The 18091-nt window shown below is 36.1% G+C and overlaps 2 protein-coding genes across 3 annotated transcripts in view; both read right to left on the bottom strand.

Moving 5' to 3' along the window:
* LOC127866298 (transmembrane 9 superfamily member 3-like) overlaps nt 1-2651 on the bottom strand; it is a 34411-nt gene extending 31760 nt beyond the window's left edge. For both annotated transcript variants that reach the window (XR_008042946.1, XM_052406763.1), the window contains exon 1: nt 2460-2651. Coding sequence is in view for 1 of the 2 variants with exons in the window: in XM_052406763.1 (XP_052262723.1) it covers nt 2460-2540 (81 nt within the window). In the remaining variant the exon portion in view is untranslated. The remainder of the gene's footprint in view (nt 1-2459) is intronic.
* Nucleotides 2652-7500: 4849 nt separating this feature from the next.
* LOC127869601 (solute carrier organic anion transporter family member 2A1-like) lies at nt 7501-17873 on the bottom strand. Its single transcript, XM_052412257.1, has 9 exons — nt 17303-17873; nt 15471-15677; nt 14979-15143; nt 13614-13806; nt 13316-13430; nt 10224-10378; nt 9812-9876; nt 8394-8534; nt 7501-7901 (listed from the first exon to the last, which is right to left on the bottom strand). Exons 1-9 carry the CDS (start codon nt 17871-17873, stop codon nt 7759-7761), a joined length of 1755 nt encoding a protein of 584 aa, XP_052268217.1. The 3' UTR covers nt 7501-7758.
* Nucleotides 17874-18091: the final 218 nt, after the last annotated feature.

Raw genomic sequence — 18091 nt, forward strand, 5'->3', positions numbered from 1 at the left:
ATGCCTGGAATAAATATATGGCTACTAAAAGGACGGCAGACTTTGGAACATATAAAGTGGTGAGAAATGCGGCCAATGAATGTGTGAAGAAGAGTAAGAAAAACTATGAACGGACTATTTCGCTTAAAGCTAAAAGTGAACCAAAGCAATTTTGGCGGTATGTAAAAAGTAAAGTTAAGTCAAAAATTGGCGTTTCTAATTTGAAACGGGACGATGGGGGGTTTGTTGGATCGGACAATGAAAAGGCGGATGTTCTTAATGGGTTTTTTGCCTCTGTGTTTACAAAAGAAACTTTACATAATATACCTGATTTACCAGATAAAACTGTGGAAAATAATTTAAATGACATACATGTTTCTGAAGTGGAAGTCTTAAATTTGCTAAAGGATATTGATTCGTCTAAGTCCATGGGTCCGGATGAAATACATCCATATTTGCTTAAAAGTATGCCTGACGTTTTTGTCAAACCGCTTTCATTAATTTTCAAGAAGTCTCTGTCATCCGAAGAAGTTCCAAAAGGGTGGAAAGACGCAAGAATATCGCCAATTTTCAAGAAGGGTAACAAAACTGAGCCATGTAACTACAGACCAGTTAGTCTCACATCAGTAGTCTGCAAGATCCTTGAAAAAATAGTTAGAAAACATATCATGTATCATTTAAGTGTGAATAATTTATTATCAAATGATCAATACGGCTTTAGACCACATAGATCCTGTGCGTTACAGTTGCTACATGTTATGGAGGACTGGACAAAGTTCATCGAAGGAAGCGAAAGCTGGGACAGCATTTACTTAGACCTTGCGAAAGCTTTTGATAAAGTTGCGCATAGAAGACTCATAAGGAAGGTATCTGCGTATGGCATTAAGGGAAATGTTCTGGCCTGGATTGAGAACTTTCTGAGTCAGAGAAGACAGTGTGTGTCAATAAAGGGAAGTACATCTAGCTGGATAAGTGTAGAGAGTGGAGTTCCTCAGGGAAGTGTGCTTGGTCCAGTACTTTTTATAATATATGTTAACGATATCACCGACTCTGTGAGCTGTATTTCTAAAATATTTGCTGACGACACCAAGTTATATGCACCTGTGACGGACTCAGGCAGGCTGCAGGAGGATCTTGACTCTCTCAGCGAATGGGCACAAAAATGGGAACTTGCCTTCAACGTTGACAAATGCAAAGTTATACATTACGGAAACAATAACCCCAATCAACAGTATACTATGAATAATAAGCCTCTGCAGGCTGCAACTGAGGAATGTGATCTGGGAGTGCTCTTCGAAAGAGATCTAAAATTTAGTAAGCATATATCTACAAAGATAAATAAAGCAAACAGTATCCTAGCCTTAATAAAGAGATCTTTTGAGTTCATGGACAAATACTTATTTTTGAAATTATATACTGCCTTAGTGCGTCCGCATGTTGAGTTTGCAAATGTTATATGGTACCCATATTTAAAAAAGGACATTATTAGCATAGAAAAAGTTCAAAAAAGAGCCACAAAACTTGTACCGAATTTGAGGAATTCATCCTATGAGGAACGACTTAAAGAACTAAAATTACCATCACTTGCTCATCGCAGAATTCGTGGGGATGCCATTCAAACATTTAAAATAGTCAAAAATATAGATGATTGCGTTTTTGAGAACTTTTTCAATTATACATCATCAACTAGAGGACATAACCTAAAGCTTGAGAAACCAAAGTCCAGAACATCTTTTTGTCAAAATCAATTTTCCAGAAGAGTGATTAACATGTGGAATGACTTGCCTCAATGTGTAGTTGATGCCAAGAATGTATTAGAATTCAAGAGCAGGATTGATCTACATTGGAATGGGGACATAGTGTATAAGTTTTAGTGATCACAACTGTTGTTTGTCAAAAGGACATTCATTCTTTACCATACTTAAGGAACTATTTTTTACTGAATAAGGGCTATTTTTATTAGTTGTGAGAACACATACGGATACAGTACCATAAGACGTCGATAAGAAGAGGGGGTTAAAAAGGACTTGAGTCCTTACCACAGAGCCCAAACTCATCCTACAGGTATCCTATCCTACAGGTATGTATGCTATGCATCACCATTTCTTAATGAACTGACACATTCAAAAGTGTATAAAGTCTGATTGTAGAGGAACGATTATGTGCTGTCATGGCACGTACAAAAACGTTAAAGGCGACAGAATCTGGTAAATCTTCAGCATTTTCATATCCTGTATGGCTGTAGCTGTGTTTCTGTCAAATTTGACAGATGTGATCTCCAGACATTTAGGATCGAAATAATAACATTATGAATGGAATTTCTACATCACAATACTATAACATGGTTTGTTGGTATGCACTTAATTATCCTTTGGTATGCACTTAATTATCCAAGTATCTAAGATCGTATGACATAGTGCCAGCAAATAAATAATTTGTTGACGTTTGGATCCAGTAGAGAAGAGTAGGCTAATACTTACAATATGATTGTGCTCGTCTGTATGCGATACATCCAGAATACACAGTAGCAGAAGAAACGTCAATAGCATTTTAAACATCATATTACTGAGCGCAACTTTGTTTATAGGACGAAATACAACCCGATGTTTACAGATATAAAATCTGTAAATATAGCGGTGAAACAAGATGGCTTCTATGTAGCCACGTCAATCAGGGGAGATAAATGTTGAAAACAAACGAAATGCTCAGGTTAAAAAGCACTCTGTTTTTCACAATCATATCTTCATGTACATTATTTTCAATCTGAGATCTTGTTATAAAATAAATAACTTAACACTTAAAAAAATATGTACGATTCTAAGTTAACATATGCTATTTAATAACTAATTATAATAGTTTATAGACATTGGCGCAGGTCCGTTCCCATGACCTGGACACATCCCCCAGCTGTCTTTCGAGTAAGGATTTTTTTAATTATGGGGCTACTGCAAATCGTTATCTCATGCAAGGACCCACGGTACACTTTCCCTCAATACAAAATAGCAGATGTGTTTTATTTTTCCTGGTTCACAAGGGATTAGCGCTAATTTACTCGCCAATGGAGATTATCCCATAGGCAGTGTTTTCTTATCGCCTTGCACACACATCCGATCAGTGATTTACCCATGTGATCTTGAATGCTTCATCTATCGATGGTTGATGTAACACGTCTTTTGATTGGCAAAAGAAAAAGAAGCAGCGAACTGAAGCAACTGATACATGGGGTCATGGATATTGCTAAAGTAAATAACTTGTGAAAAACCAATAATGTTGGAAGCAACTAGACTTATGATATGGAAAATCGTTATAAATTTGAACCAGTAAGATTCTTTGTCGAAGTCCAAGGCCCAAAACCTCGCCAAAAAACCAGTCCGCTAGCCAATCTAATCTCGGATTTGTGGACAATTGTGATGATTTATCTGTGTTGATGATGGTGAAAGTAAAAATGTGCAGTATATGATAAACACTTTATTAGAAATTTACTTTGAAGCTTAAGGGGAGGTTTAAATTCAGAGACAATATTTTGTTATGGTGAAATGTCAATCATAATTTATGAAATATTTTAATAAAAGTTTTTTTATTTTCAAAGTTTACTTTCCTTCTTCAATCTAATCTCAAGCAGTAATCATTGGTGTGATTTTCATACAAATGTTTAAGGATTTGGACTTCAGAAAGGTGATGTTTTACTTGTTTATATTTAAAACATTTATATCACAAAATTATAAAAAATTTGACATTGAAAAATGACAAATTATAAATAAAAAATTGGGAGGCAAGATCCATCACGCACCCTACCCGGTTGGGCGACCCCACAGTAAAAAAATTCTGCGTACGGCACTGTTGCGTTAATCCGTATCTATGATGTGGCTAGATGCAAGTGTTGCTAAATGCCAAGCGGCTTCGCTTTCACAAAATTAAATGATTATCCGCGTGTCTGCTTCATAAACTTTTAAAATACCGATATAGACTTTCAGCAGTGATATTAAGCTGTCATGCGGTTTAAGTCTTTCATGTTAAGTTCCCGTTCTTGCCTTGCGCCTAGGTTACCCTGTTTTGATTCCCGATCGGCGCATGTAAGTGTGGTTGGTGGCCAAAGTGGCGGCACATTGATTTGTACACCCCCACCGTTCCATACTGCACACAAAGGTAAATTTTAGCTGTATGATATAACTTTGATGTTATTCGCAACAATTTTCGACGCGTCTAAACGTAAAATTACGCACGGATACCCGGAAACTCTCCCGAATATACTTAAGTTAGCGCTCCCGTAATGATTTCCCGCGATTTCTTCAAAGATCGAATAGCCTTTACACCTGTTTAACTATGGATATCTAATTTAAGCAAGTACTAATGTGAAGTTGTCGTGGCCGGGTGGCGGGTGGTTACGGCGATAGGCTGAAGTCTTTTGGGAATCTTCCCGCGCAGGTTCGAATCATGCCGATAACGCATACTTTTTGCGGCGCGTTTTATTTCTTCTCTAACGTAATTTGATTAAATATAGCATATAAGCTATGTTTATTGTTAAATATATTGCGATTTTTATGCACATTCTTCAATTTTTTAAATTAAAACAACGATATGGCTAAATTGGGTGATTTACTGCTGAAAATACGAATAATGAATGTTGCATTTTTATTTTTATTTCAAAAACTAAACGGTAAATCTATCTATTTCTTGGTATTTGTGCTGTATATAGTGTATCTGTAAAAACTAAGTTCACAATATAACTTAAATGATACTACTTTGAATTTTATGACATTTTGCTTTAACCAACCCAATTTAAACTTGGCTGAAATCACTTACATTTCATGGCGCTCTTCCATAGGTAACAAGTTATAACAAGCAAATTCATTGACTTGATATCCCCCTCCAATATGCTTCTGGACACAAAAGTGTTATATTAGACATTCAAAAAAGCATTTTCTCAATAAGCAAAGGGTCATAACTCCATTATCAACAGATGGTGTACAATGCCATTTTGCGTGCATCATCCTCTTCACCATATAAATACTCATACCAAGTTTCAATGAAATCTGCCAAAGCACTACCAAGATATGGTTCCGGACACAAAAGTGCCGGACGGACGGACGGAAAGACGGACGGATGGACGGACAGCGCCAAAACATTATTCCTCCGCCCATGGTGGTGGATAAAAAATAAATGTCTGTAAAATAATACTTATTTCATCTTGTTTAAACACCTTTACTTCATATGTACACAACAACTACATGCCCATATTTGGAAATCTGGATGAATTACGAAACTTTCATATACTCCAGGGGTGCAAATAAACTGGACAAAAGCCGAGCGTGGGGTGGTATTGAAAAAAAAATCAGTATATTTGTTTAAAAAGCATGGAAAGCCTACCTAAAAATTTTCATGCAGTTCAGTAAAATGATGCTGATTAAGAAAATAATGCATTAGATTATATTTGGAAAGGTGCCCATTACGGGTGCGCTACCTTAAATAATACAATGCCGGATCGGACGGACATCATGGAAGCAACGAACGCAACCATATTACCTTATTGTAACATGTCCACTCGCTTTCCTAAAAAATGATGGTCAATTTTTCTTTCGTGTATGTTTGTGACTTTAAGCACTAGATTTTACATTTATAATGATTTTAATGTTCAATGCAAACACTCACACAATTGTTAATTAATTATTAGCTTTTTAACTTGTTTACAAAGCCAATACGTCTGGTGTTTTATGGGTATACTACACTGATGATTGAAAGTAATATGCTTAAATATTTTAATTTCCAAAGGTAGTAGTAAAATCAGAGCTTATTGGGGCCTGATGTTAACGACGAAAACATAAAATAGCATCATACGTCAAGTTGAGGTCAGTTTTAGCTATATGTTTACACACAAAAAGCAGGTGATATCACCAAACCCTTTTTAAAAAGTAAAATCATGCGCCATAAAACTCTTTTTAATGGTAGTAGTAAAACCAGAGCTTATAGGCGCGTGATGTTAACGACGGAAGCATAATAATAGCATCATAAGTCAATTTTCGGCCAGTTTTGGCTGTATGTTATCACAAGAAGCAGTTGATTATCGCTAAAACCTTTTTTTCAATTAAATCATGCGCCATAAAACTCTTGTTTTCAGTTTCAATGAACACGACCATCTTCGTAATATTTGAGCAAGGCTAAACGTGGCCCTGGTACTAAAGCGAATATCATAAGGCGCACGCGCTATTGTGGGTAAAAAAGACATAACACGTACAATATTTTCAGAAAAAAAAGCGTTTGGTTGCGTTTAAGAAGATTTGGTAATGCGCAATATTTTATTAGTAATTTTCAACGGAATATCCCAAATGTCTGAATCTTCAAATACCATATGAAAAAAAAATCAATATATATATATATATAGGTATAGACTTATAATTGAACAGGACCCCGAGGATCATTGAACGCTTACCTGAGAAGCTGTAGCTCAGTATTATACTCAAGACCCTAGCTTTGGGACTTTGAACGGCTGCGGATATAATTTGAACATATTTTGATATGTTAGTCTACTTCAAATATTATAAACCAGAAAAATTGTACTTCAGAGGCACAAACTAAATAGAAAAGTTTTATTGTTACATACAAATATTACACCTTTAACCTTTTTACTTTTAAAGAAGAATTTGGTGAAGTGAGTATAAAACTAGTGACCAACAAGTTGCCCCACTTTTTGTTTAGCATAATTTGAACAAGCTTTGTAGACGACGATATGATGCTACCAATGCTATTCCAAACAAGAAGATTTTAAAGAGTTTTTCCTAAATGAATCTTTGTAAGAATGTTGATATCCAATGCGAGGCCAGTTTGGAGACGTTGGGCATAATGTAAACAAACTTTGTTGAGGTCCCATTGACGATATATAAAGGCCATGGGCTTTGCACTTTCAGGCAAGAAGATTGTTTAATGGTTTTCCCCATTGAAGTCTATGTAAAACTAGTGACCCCTAGGGCGATACCGCTTATGACCTGGAGACATGATATAAAACAAACTAGTTAGATAACCACTATACACGTTCCTACATAACAAATACTAAACATGTGGGCCTTGCGGTTTTAAAGGCGATATTTTAAAGTTGTCTCAAGAAGATATCAGGACAAAAAGTTACCCCCACCCATCCTTTCCCAGAACGGGGATAAGTTTGTCATATGGGCATGATTTCAACATACGTGCTAGATAACAACTACATGATAATGATGACAAGTATTTAACACATTGTCCATGCAGTTTCTGATGATAGAGATTTTTCGAGTTTTACCTAAGAAAAGGACCAATTTTGACATCGGGCTGCGATAATTTGAAAGAAAAAAGGAATACAAATCTATGTTTCATACAAAAAATTAAAAATATATGAGTCATGCGGCATTGGAAGAGAAGAATTTTTAAGTTTTCATGTTTAATAACCTTGTTTGCCCTGTTTCATAATTAATTAACGAACAGACACCATGTGAACAATTTATTTACAGAACCTTCCAATACAAATTTCAACTGAAGTCTGACCATGTACATTTGAATAAAAATAAAAATTTGAAGTAAGGACGCACGGTATCCCAAAAAGCTCACCACGATCACGTTGTGCTAAGGCGAGCTAAGAAATTGAAACGTTCAAAATATAAGTCACAAATAAATCTGCCCTGATGGGTCAGGCATATCAGTCTGGTGAATGTGGTTCACATTGTACTTCCACGTTGAGTAACTGTTGAACCGCATCTCCTCGCAGCGTTGTCGTTCCGTGCTCTAAATTTGATCCAGCTATGCTGGTTCCAGTCAAATCTCTGCGCGGAGGTTGTGTTGAACCACGAGTTCTTCCATGTTCTTATCTTCTTGCGCGGATTGGTGGCCCCACGACTTGAGTTTCCGGGCACTCACCAGTGACACAAGCGAGATTAGAACACCGACCAATCTCATACCTGAAAGTGTTTAAAAATATTGTTTGGTGTAGTTTATTTGATTAAACGAAACCCTCTTACTTAAAAATGATAATTTGATTATTGATTGAAAATTTAAAGCAAATAGGGGGTCTGCTCCCAAGATCTGTTCGAAGATGAGACTATATCCGATTTTAATAATATTTGATAAAAAAATGAAAATTGCGAGGTTTTTGTTAAATTCGCAACTGCACCAGCCCATGGATAAATTGGTAAACACTATTAACGTTATACTTTAATATAGTAATATTATCAATATTTTGAAATATTCCAACCACACACACATCAGTTAATGCGTTCATAAGCGATATGCATACAAATCATTTCATAACATTTTTCTGGAATGTCGCTCCTATCCATGTTACACTCTGTATATTCGTAAACGTGTGCATCTCTTATTGAAACAATATAAACCACAATATTGTGCAGTATTTAAGATATAAATGTGAAAGCGAGCGCCGCACGATGTGTTACCAATCATGGTGCCGTATAGCTTGTATCGCTGGTCTGCAATGTCGTAGTGAGCACAGAAACGAGCGGATGTGGAGGCGGTGTTCCAAAACAAACACGAGCTGTCAATCAACTTGCCGCCTATCACCGGTCCGGGCAGCCATGCTGGGGACGAACGAAGAATGGATATACATGTACGGGAACAATTTTGTTTATTATTAAGAAACGATCAAATTGTTTGGATGACAGTTTCAATTATCTCTATGAAATCTTAATGAGATTTTTTTTTATTCTACGTTGTACAAATATTTAAAACAAAATTACCACACATGTTATGCCAAAAGTAGAAATCGTGTAAGAACTAACTTAACACTGTCTATGAACTTATTAAGAGATTAAATGCACTGTATTGACATAACTACACGACGCTTGTGATAACTGATTAAACTTATGCCTGAACAGATTAATAGAAAAAGTATGGGTTGCTACGGAAGCATTGACAAATTGCTATTGAGGAAAAATCTGATTTACTTCCAGTTATTGTATAGAAACGACATCGAATTTTAAGTTGAATGTCTAGCTGGTGTTAAATGTGTGGTCAGTCGGGGTATTCAGTCTCTTAAATGGCTGATTATTAAGACATTAAAAATGCCATTGAATGAAAATCATCTACGCTTATAAATACAAACAAATACATGTCCCATTAAAATTGAGTTTACCATGCCTGGGGGATTTTTATGTCTTAACATTTACTGGACCTTTATAAGATTATGTCATGCGACGTAACAAAAATAATAGCAAAACCCTTTCCCTGCTGAAGCAGTAGGAATGAAACCCTACTTAGACGAAACTCGCCATTTGATTCCGGGTAGTGACATATTGTCAATAGGGCACAGCACGTTAATTACGCACAATGATCACAACATACACACACTTAAAGTGATATTATGGGCATCTAACAGTTTATAGGTGTCTATCGTAACCGTTGTTTATTGTTGGTGTTTCCACTTCGTATACACTTATATTTGTTAATGCAGCATCAGCATACTAAAACAATATCACGGAAATAGAAAAATAATACATTTTTATATCAACCGTACTTTCGTTTGACAACTGACCATGCATGTACGATGTGAACCTAAATTTAGTTTTAGTGAAGATTCGTTCATACGACACAAAGTCACAATTTTGTTTTACGGATCATTTCGGCTTAGAGGACTGGGTGAGTCACGTTAGAATATCGAATATAAAATATATTTTTTAAACAACTGGTAGCAAGGTGAGTTGCATATAACTGGTCCGTAACCACATTTTAACTAACTCTTTTGACCTGTTACTTCTTTTCAGCTCAATTCAACAGTGAAAAATGCTCATAATATCAATTGAAGTGTGGTTATAGAATGTTAACTGCATTATAAACTGCGCAACTGTATTCGCCCTACCTCCCAGCGAGATGACAGCCGCGCTCACCCCAAGGGCCAGCGCCTTCCGTTCTTCACCGGCAGATCTGAACAGAAAATTAACCTTTTGCATGCAGGGGGTACATTGAATACAAATAATTTCTCAGTACAAAAGCAAAAAAACCATATAAATCATTAATAACTATTGTTTTAATATGTCTAACACAATGTAAAAAAAACAGGGACATGTATTACCGTTATGTGTCTTTAAATGTACTTCGCATGACTTCTAAAGATGACGTGGAAAACGATGCTGAATGATTGGATGGGTCTTTATTCCATAAATATAATTGGACTTTATAATATACTTACATGTAGTATTTAAATATGTCGATGCTGTAGTGTAAGAAATCTGCTAAATCATGAAATTCCCATGTAAATGGGTACACAATACCTCAAGAACACGAGGAATATAGGGATTGACGCGATCGCATCTACGAGGTTCAAGACGAACTTGACCACGGAGTAGGGCCACAGCATTCCGCAACTGTTCCCGCACAAACCACCGACGGCCGACCCGCTGGGGATCAATGTGCATGCAGAAAACGCCTATAAGATGAAATCAAACATACACATTTATGTACTTGCTCACGTTATAACCCACTTGTTGAGTATCACCTTTGAGAATTGCAATTTTCACAGTCGGTGATGTTAAGGACGTATGCTTCAGTTTTAATGAAAATTTTTTATATCTAGGATTTGATAATTTTTGGTGTTAAGCTAAAATCATCTGTTGTGATATAAAAGTAAAATAAAAATCATGGGTCACCTGTGTTATTATTTTTTTATTCGCACTTTAACAACAAGCCTATTTCAGCATATATTTTTTTAACAAATAAGGTAATCGCATAACAAATTTAGTAAATTTAAGAGAAAACTGTTAAAAACCTCATTTTCTCTCAAAATATATCATACTGATTCAATTTGACTGCAAATTCATTTAAAAAATAACATCAATCAAATGGTTATTTTTGTTTATAAGTTTTTAACAGCAACTGAAACAACAAAATGTTACATTACGTATGGAAATTAGTAAAATGCACACAAGTCATTTTTATTTTTACATGCCTTCCCATATCTAGATTTTGTCCAATTTTAACCAAATGTTTTATTAATTATAACTTAATAATGATATAAAAAGAAAAACATGTGTCACCTCCTCACCGGGTCGTTTGTTCACAACTGCAGTTTTACTGCATCAAGTAAAATACAATTAAAAAACAGCATCAGGTCAAAACACATACTAGTAAATGTATTTCTATATGTCAATAGAAACGTAGATATAAATGTAAATGAAATCACACATTATGTATAGCAAGGTCAGAAAAGGTAGGTTATTAGAGCATCCTACTGAAATCAAGACCTTACATTTAAAGGGGAATATCGTCGATCTTTATTGTAATTCTTGACATGGCTTGACCAATATATTGCGGTATGCCAATGCAAAAGTAGATTTAAATGTAAATGAAAACACAAATTATGGGTAGCGAAATCAGTAAAATTAGAAGTATACACCCCCTCCCAAAAAAGGATGCATATACTACAAAATGTTTCCATGTAAAAAAAAGATATTAACAGAAGGCGATTATGACGTCCTTGTTCAATAATCATTCGCTTCCTACATGAGCTTCGTTATCTATAATAAGATATTGAAATTATAATAATCTAAAGTCTTTGACTGTATGTAACGTAATTATACTGGCCTAAGTATTGCTTTTTTTAAATCTTCATTTACTCAAATTGTCTAAAGCAATGAATACATTTGAAGGAGGTGCGTGGAAGTTTACGTTATATTTATTACACATAGAATATGTTTGATAGTTTGGTAGAACCATCTTTTATTGACATCAAAATGACATCAAATTTGTGGGTGACTGGTGTGATTGGTGTTGTTATTATATGTTTAATTTAATGGTCTTTCCAATTCCATGATACGGGCCTTATCAAGTTCATGTGGTTGCATGTCGCGTCTTAAGAAGTTCAACGTGCCACTATAATAGAAAGAAACACTTACAATATCAATGCTTCTTTAAATCAATTGCTAACCAAAAATAAACAAAATGTTTTTTTTTCTAATCAAATTCGCCCGAGAGAAAAACATATGTGAACAAAAAACATATGTGAACAAAAAACATATGTGAACAAAAAACATATGTGAAAAAAACATATGTGAACAAAAAACATATGTGAACAAAAACATATGTGAACAAAAAACATATGTGAACAAAAAAAAACACACTCATATTCGCATATATCAGGGTGCAGGATCACGTGACTAAGTGTGGTTCCACATTCTAACTTTATTGGATTTATACACGACGGTAAGTGGTGCTTTATTTCAAATAACTTTTAAAAACAAGTTTTCTTAAGAATTTCAACCAGTGCATACAAGACAGATTTAATGCTGCTTATGGCAATACGAAATACATCAGAATTACTTTATTTAATAAGCATGTGTCCTTGTTAAAAAATTCCATTTTTTAACTGCATTCATTTTACACGTTAAGTTTCACGCAACGTGAACTTTTGTCACCGATTTCAGGCGTAATCAATGATTTATTCTTATATATAAGATATCGGCACTGTCTTTCATGCACAATATATTTTTTTTGCAAATGGATTTCAATAACTTAAGATATTTGCAAAAATAAAGTTCTTAATGGTGTGATAACATTATGTCCAGCCCGTGTGAAACCCGTGAAAACCCTGTTGATTCTGCACCCTGTAAGTGCACGTGCGGCAAGATGCAACCCCACCCGCACATGGTCCAGACGTCGTGGATAAATGATTTTAAGTCATCAGGTATTCTATGTAGTGGTTGATCTCAAACAACAATTCATGGAAGTTGACACCTGTCTGAGAAATTAAAATGATAAAAGTGTTCCGATTTATTTTTAAGCATAACATTAAATGAATATACAGATTTTGATTATAATTTATATGTAATCAAATATATTTTTATGACATGTTTCAAACATATGATGATTCAATGCCAATTTGCTTAAATCTAAAAAAAGCTATCCGTTTTAAACAAGTATTACTTGCAACACAAAGATTTTAAATTGTAATGGTGTATTTGCTTGTCTGTGTGGTCTTAGGGATTATAACAGATTCGTATTGTGTGGTTTAGGGGCTACACATTGAATATCAATTTTCATTGCTTCATAATACTTTATTTTTTGATATTATTGATATAATTATTCTCTTATTGGACATAAATCCCGTTTTTAAACGACTATCCGAAAAAGCATACACATATTGCGCAACCGGTTTTACAGTAAAAACAAATTTGCGTGAAACTAAACTGCCTCGTATGTCCTGAAAAAGCGGTAAAATCGGAAACACGATGATTACACGAATGATTACAGGGATGTGACACATCTATACTTATTATGGCACTGATAAAATATTCTGATTAACATATTACATTGTATAACATATACCATTGTGACAACTAGAATGAATTAGGAGAAAAGCCAATCCTACCCCGGCGGACGTGTTTGTGCAGCCAGCATGGCACGGGGAGAAGTAACTGACCCCCTCGCTGCAGATCGGTAAGAACTCGGTGTGGTTGCATGAACACGGCAGTGCAGCGGCCAACCTGGGTCGAGCAACATGCCGTGAAATAAACTTTAATTAATTATAACAAAAATAAAAGTGTTATATTTGACGCCTGCTTGTTAGGTCAATCCTTTCGACTACAACCCACAAGTAAAGGCATCAGAATGGTAAGAACAAGGCAGTTTAGAGATACAATTGTAATTTTAGAAAATCGCATACATACGTGTCGTTGTTTAGCGGGTTAAAGACCGTCTGGCTGCCACACCCCAGTACCATGGCAACAGCTAGAAGCATGGTCACAGTGACCCAGAGGCCGATGATCGTGAGGATCAGTCGGAACGGCGTCGTGTTACCCCGGCGGGTGACCACTCCACCTAGCAAGGTGCCAATGCTTAAGGCGGCAATGCTCATAACACCTGAATTACGTGCGATATAATAGAAAAGTTCGTCACTGTTGTTATAAAATGAGCAAAGCCGAATCTTGAACAAATATTATGTTCTTGTAATCAAACGATAAGGTTCAAGAAGCATAAGGTAATGACTTTTCCGGTTTAACAATAAAAAACCGATACTTTTACTGTTAGGAAAATAGACATGTTTTCAATGTTACTGATTAACGTATACGTCTGAATGTTTTAAAATGATATAATTGTAGTTTGCACGAAAAGAAAACGAAGTTGATGATAACGATTTGCGTAACGCGACGTCAAAATAAGCAAACGTGAAACATTTCAGCGCTAGCCCATGTCTACATACATAGTTGTAAATAAATGTCGCACCAATGTGATTGGACTCCCGTTTCGAACTTAACAAAAATCATTATGAATCTATGATATAGATTTAAAAGTAATCGTTTGTTTAGGTACAGAGGCGTGTGTCACTCCCGATACATTTCTGGCTTTGTCTTTCAGCTTAGCTGTGTAGTATCGATGGCGTTGGCTGGACCCTCACGTCCTATTCTCCTTCTGGTTCAGAGATTATGGCCCGAAGCGAACATACTAAAAAGAGCGCCAGAACTTTTTAACGATGCACAGGTAGTCGATCTTAATTGCAGTTGACATTTCTGTTGACACCGTAGTTGCCTTGTGTATCCTTCTGTGGTAGAAAACACTCTCTCAGAAGAATGACGCTGTCAAGATCTGTGGTCTGTGCGCCGCCCACCCGATGAGTACTTTCTGAGCAGACATGTAGAGCAGCATGGCTTTTCCCGGGATACGTGCTGCTCATGCTCCAGAAGTCAGTCGCTTCTGTCCAGAACCGGTCAGTATTGATTCACTAATTTCTAGCGTGGTAACGTAAAACTTCATCATCTCTGCGGCCACTTACGCTGCCTTCCCGGCCTCGTGCATGGTTCGGACCTTCAATGTACCAATGGTGGTAGCAGTCCTGGTGGAGATGATGGTCTTTGGCCTGAGGGCTTCCAGGCGATTATCACCGCCCGACGTATAACGTCCTCCAGCTGGAAGTCAATCTTCTCCCAGGCCCGTGATGATTGTTGATATGGTGTTTGCCTTTTTTGTAAGTATGTATTTAATAGGGTCAAGTAGTGCGTTCAAGTACTTAAATAAAAATATGTGATTGTACATACCAACAAAAATGCTGGCTGTCGAAGACGGGACGCTGAACTGTGTCTCCATGTATTTTGGTTCGAAGCCCAGAAAAATGGACACTGACAGGACATTGAAGCATGCGGCAATCAAGGTGAAAACGTACACGATTGACTTTCCGATGGACAACAACGTCACGGCAACATCTACAACCATGCAACCGTTAATCATATGAAACATGTTTTAGCAATTTAGGAAAAATAATGCACGTATGAGTAATCATATGAGTTATAAACTTCCATGAACCTTTTCTTGTTGTATTTATGCGTGAAGTTCCATTAATTAAAGTCTCGTGTAGAATTACTTTGATTTTAAAATACAAGATATTTAGACTGATGTCAGATTCTGCAAAAGCACGCATACTCTGAAATGTTTATAGGGCTGAAATAGTCAAAATGACGTAACAACTTGTTAAATGGATTTTCTTATAAAAACGATTTAACATATAAATCATTTTAAGATAATTATGTTACATTTAAGTTCAGCCTTCAAAGTCCCGACTTCACGATGACTGCTGGCGGACGCTGCAACTTTCTGCATCTGATCGGTTTTGTCGTGTCCCAGACGCCTCGGAAAGAAGAACATTGGCACAGAAATAGCCAAAGTCGCCACGCCAAGGATGATAAAGCCCAGCCACCATGCGCCAATGTACCTCGGGTCTTTCGAGGACAGCGGCGTCTCTAGCGGTTTAACGCATAGAATATATTTATTTGTTGACATTTACCGTCATACACGAGCATCTTATAAGCAGGATGATTATTGTATGAACATGATTACATAATTCATATGTATTATTTTATAGATTAAAATTGTGAAATAGTATTTATTAAATGTTCATTTCGTAAACCGTTAATGCCTTCTCATTTAATTGAGTCGTATATATTTGTGGTACCTTTAAGTGTAACATGCACGTTGCTGATCAGACTTCCGGTTCCGTACCCAAGCATGAGCCCGAAGATGGCGATACTGGTAATGATTCCTATATGCAACGGTATTATATGCAACGGTACTTGAAAAAACGGACGAAATCTCGACTTGAAATACATAATCATGATGTACATACAGATGAAATAATAAATAACATATTTACATACGTATTAACTAGTATGTTTGTCAAGCACGAGAACACATGTATCATTCAGCATTTCAGTCGTGATTCTACAACCATTAACCGTTCTGCTGTGCAAACGAAATTCATAGTGTTTGAGGTGGATTAATCAGGGTTTTTAAATACATTGTACATGTTAACATGCAAGTAATTCAATAGATGTTTGCATTTTATTCTTGTGTTGTTGCAAACATTAAATCGATAATTTGTAATAAATAGAAATATCGAGTATTATGGTAAGAAAAGAATATAAAGATACAAATAAAAGTAAGTTAATTTATAATTTTTCAGAGTTTTCACTCGGTAAGCGTTGTTAAAGTGCCACACAATATGTATATTTTAGTATACTCTTTACATGCTATAGTCTTAAATGACAAAATATGGATAAAAACCTCATGAAAAAAAATGTACGCATGCGAGCATCTTTAATATAATTTGGAACAGCGTATACGTACAATATATACGGATAGTTTATGTGGGCTTTTTTAATAGGTGAAGAAATAAAAGATGAAGATAAATTATATATTAACAATTTACCGTGACGTTTTTTTCCGCTGGTTTGTTCACAAATTGTCATAAACACGCAATATCCGGTGAACGTTTACACAAAGTGGGTTAAAATAAGGATTTTTTCAACTGGTAAGCAACTATTATTTTTGAAAAGTTATTTAAGGAAAACCTTTCACAAATATGGTGTTCACTTACATGAACTTAGTAGAGAAAATGGATTTTCAAATATAATTTTCTCTCATATGACACAATAATTGTGAATTTGTCCAGTAAAATTATTACAAAAACACGGCACTTTATTTTTCCGGAGGCTATTGTATATGCTATAACTAACCGTCTGCCGACAAATATAAGTTCTATCATCTACCGTTTTGTAAAAGTCATTTTTAAGCACAGTACGAGACCTGACTTTCAAATGAAAGCACATACCTATTTAAAAGGCCTCTACACACTATTACTTCTTTTTCTACTGAATTCAACATGAATTAAAATGTATAAAGTAATGTTTATTTATATTATAAAAGTTTTCGATGTAAAATGTATTGCCTAATTTTTATCTGCAATAGTTTAGCCATGTATGATCCTTAAAAACTTGCATATTGTTTTCTTTATGTCTACACGTTGATCACATTCTCAACCATATTGTATAAATCTATCCATTCATGCGGTTGATTATTTTTGACTTACCTATGTAGAATCCAGTTTTCGCCTGGTCGACATTATCATCCACGTATTGAGCCGAGTACGGGTAACAGGGCGCCTTGCCAACGCCTTGCAGGATCATCGCAACGTTGAACAGCGCGAACGCAAGAACCTTGTTCGACTGCGCGGACACCTTCTTCTGGCCGAACCCGTCACTCATGTCCTTGTCAAGCGCAGAAGTGTTCTGGTGTGGTGCGCATAACTTATCCGCATTGAAGTCGTCAGTTTTCAGGCCAGTGCTTCTATTATGACCGTTTATGTACTCGACTCCGTCCTTAAACGCGACGAAGTGCGGCAAGGCAAAGAGGAATGCCGAAAGTCCGCACACGATATTAAAGAACCCAATAGCTCTGGTTTGATGCACCCTGGGTCCGAAGTAGCTGGCGAACACGGTGCAGATGACGTATCCGATCTCCCATATGGTGAAGAGCCACCCCGTCTCCGAGCTGCTGAGACCGAACGCCTTCTCGATGATGCTTACTTGACTAACGGTCAACGTCCACAGAGACCTGGTAACAAACACGGTTCGAGAGTTGGGTGATGACTTTGCGATCATGACATCATGACTCTGAATGTCACATTTCGATTGGGAGATAGACAAAGAAGGACATTCGTATGTGCCGTTCGAACTGATTAAGACATCAGTTATACATGCCGTTTTGCTTAAAACTAAAGATTAAAGTATTACAAGAAATTTCTTCTGACTACTTATGTAAACCACAGGTTTCATTTTGAATTAGAAATAATCAAATTATAACGAAAAATCAACTTCTC

Source organism: Dreissena polymorpha, chromosome 2, assembly GCF_020536995.1.
Source record: "Dreissena polymorpha isolate Duluth1 chromosome 2, UMN_Dpol_1.0, whole genome shotgun sequence".
Taxonomy (NCBI): domain Eukaryota; kingdom Metazoa; phylum Mollusca; class Bivalvia; order Myida; family Dreissenidae; genus Dreissena; species Dreissena polymorpha.

What these genes read in the sequence shown, in the direction of transcription:
- LOC127869601 (XM_052412257.1), bottom strand. Translation starts at nt 17,873, where the DNA reads ATGATCGCAAAGTCATCACCCAACTCTCGAACCGTGTTTGTTACCAGG. An exon ending in AACCCGCTAAACAACGACAC is followed by an intron (nt 13,431 to 13,613) that starts GTATGTATGCGA and finishes TGCTCGACCCAG; the next exon opens with GTTGGCCGCTGCACTGCCGT. An exon ending in ATATTCCTCGTGTTCTTGAG is followed by an intron (nt 9,877 to 10,223) that starts GTATTGTGTACC and finishes TTTTCTGTTCAG; the next exon opens with ATCTGCCGGTGAAGAACGGA.